The sequence below is a fragment of the Mandrillus leucophaeus genome, unplaced genomic scaffold (assembly GCF_000951045.1).
Source record: "Mandrillus leucophaeus isolate KB7577 unplaced genomic scaffold, Mleu.le_1.0 Scaffold53, whole genome shotgun sequence".
In the NCBI taxonomy this organism is placed as follows: Eukaryota; Metazoa; Chordata; class Mammalia; order Primates; family Cercopithecidae; genus Mandrillus; species Mandrillus leucophaeus.
Window position 1 is genome coordinate 945961 of NW_012105697.1, and position 1471 is coordinate 947431.

A 1471-nucleotide genomic window follows, 5' to 3' on the forward strand; every position below is an offset into this window, starting at 1 on the left:
GGGCCTGGACTCCTGGGTCTGAAGGAGGAGGAAGAGCTGAAGGTCTAGACTTCTGGGTCTGAGGAAGGTGGGGCTGGGGGCCTGGACTCCTGGGTCTGAAGGAGGAGGGTCTGGGGGCATGGACTCCTGGGTCTGAAGGAGGAGGGCCTGGGGGCTCTGGACTCCTGGGTCTGAGGAAGGTGGGGCTGGGGGCTCTGGACTCCCAGGCTCATTTTCTTTCTCCCCTGGCAGAGCAGAGGAAGCGTTACTCCACAGTGGTTATGGCCGATGTATCCCAGTACCCAGTCAATGTGAGTCTGGGATCTATGTTCCCCAGGACATCTTCTAGGGCAAAGGTGGCCTCAGGAGATAGGGCTTTGGAAAGCAGCTGGGCCCCCAAGCAGGAAGCATGTGGAAAGCCAGTTTGCCCATCCATAAAACGGACCTCCGTTGCCTCACCTCAGTCATGGATATGAAGTCAGGGACCTCGGGTCCACTCAAATCTGCCGGCCTTTTCTCCGGGCTAGCTGTTGTGCTGGACAGTGGGACCATGGGGACAAATCAAGACACAGCTCTGCATGAGGAGGGGGTAGACGAGGTCCAGAGGAACCCACGGAGGTGCCTGGTGCTCTAATGGAGGTGGCAGGGGGCACAGCGGGAGACCCGAGGAGGCATTTAGAAGGAGAGAGCTGTAATCCAGACTCCTTCCCTGCCCGCAAGGAGCCTCCAGTCTGTGAGAAGCCAGACTCAGGTGCTAGTCACTCTGATGAAAGGGAAACAAAGAGCGCTGGGAGGAGGAGCTGATTTGTGGCGCAGGTGATCAAGGAAGGCTTCCTGGAGGAGGTGTGGTTAGTCTCAGGCTGAAAGTCTGATTATTCTGGGGGATTCTGAGCCCACCTGGCATCATCTTGGGCCTCACTGCTGTCTCCCTGGTCCGTACCAGCACCTGGTAACGTTCTGCCTGGGTGAGGACGATGGCGTGCACACCGTGGAGGATGCCTCCAGGAAGCTGGCCGTCATGGATAGCCAGGGCCGAGTCTGGGCACAGGAGATGCTGCTGCGAGTGTCTCCCGACCATGTCACGCTGCTCGACCCGGCCTCCAAGGTGCCAGGGGGCACGTGGGTGGGAGGAGTGTCTGGGGCAGGGACTTCAGGGGGTCTGGGTGTGAATCTTGGCTCCTGCATGTCCTTCCTCTGGGAACTCTGGCCGAGGGACCCCAGCCCCCTTCTTGAGCCTTAATAGCCTCATCTATTAAACAGGGGTGTTATCCCTAACTCCCTAACTGCGTGAGGTTGCCCTGACCTGCTGGCCCACACTCCCGTCGCCATTTAGTAGTACCATCATTTCGGGGCCTCAGTTTACCCTGCCATCCCACCCGGCAGGAGGAGCTGGAGTCGTACCCGCTGGGCGCCATCGTGCGTTGTGATGCGGTGATGCCACCCGGCCGGAGCCGCTCGCTGCTGCTGCTCGTGTGCCAGGAACCCGAGCGCG

The 1471-nt window shown here is 60.0% G+C and overlaps 1 protein-coding gene across 1 annotated transcript in view; it reads left to right on the top strand.

Annotated features, from left to right (window-relative positions):
* Positions 1 to 230: 230 nt before the first annotated feature.
* EPS8L1 (EPS8-like 1) overlaps positions 231 to 1471 on the top strand; it is an 11988-nt gene continuing 10747 nt past the window's right edge. Inside the window, exons 1-3 of the mRNA XM_011997015.1 lie at positions 231 to 290; positions 923 to 1084; positions 1363 to 1470. Of these exons, the coding sequence (XP_011852405.1) occupies positions 261 to 290; positions 923 to 1084; positions 1363 to 1470 (300 nt within the window). The 5' untranslated portion in view covers positions 231 to 260. The remainder of the gene's footprint in view (positions 291 to 922; positions 1085 to 1362; position 1471) is intronic.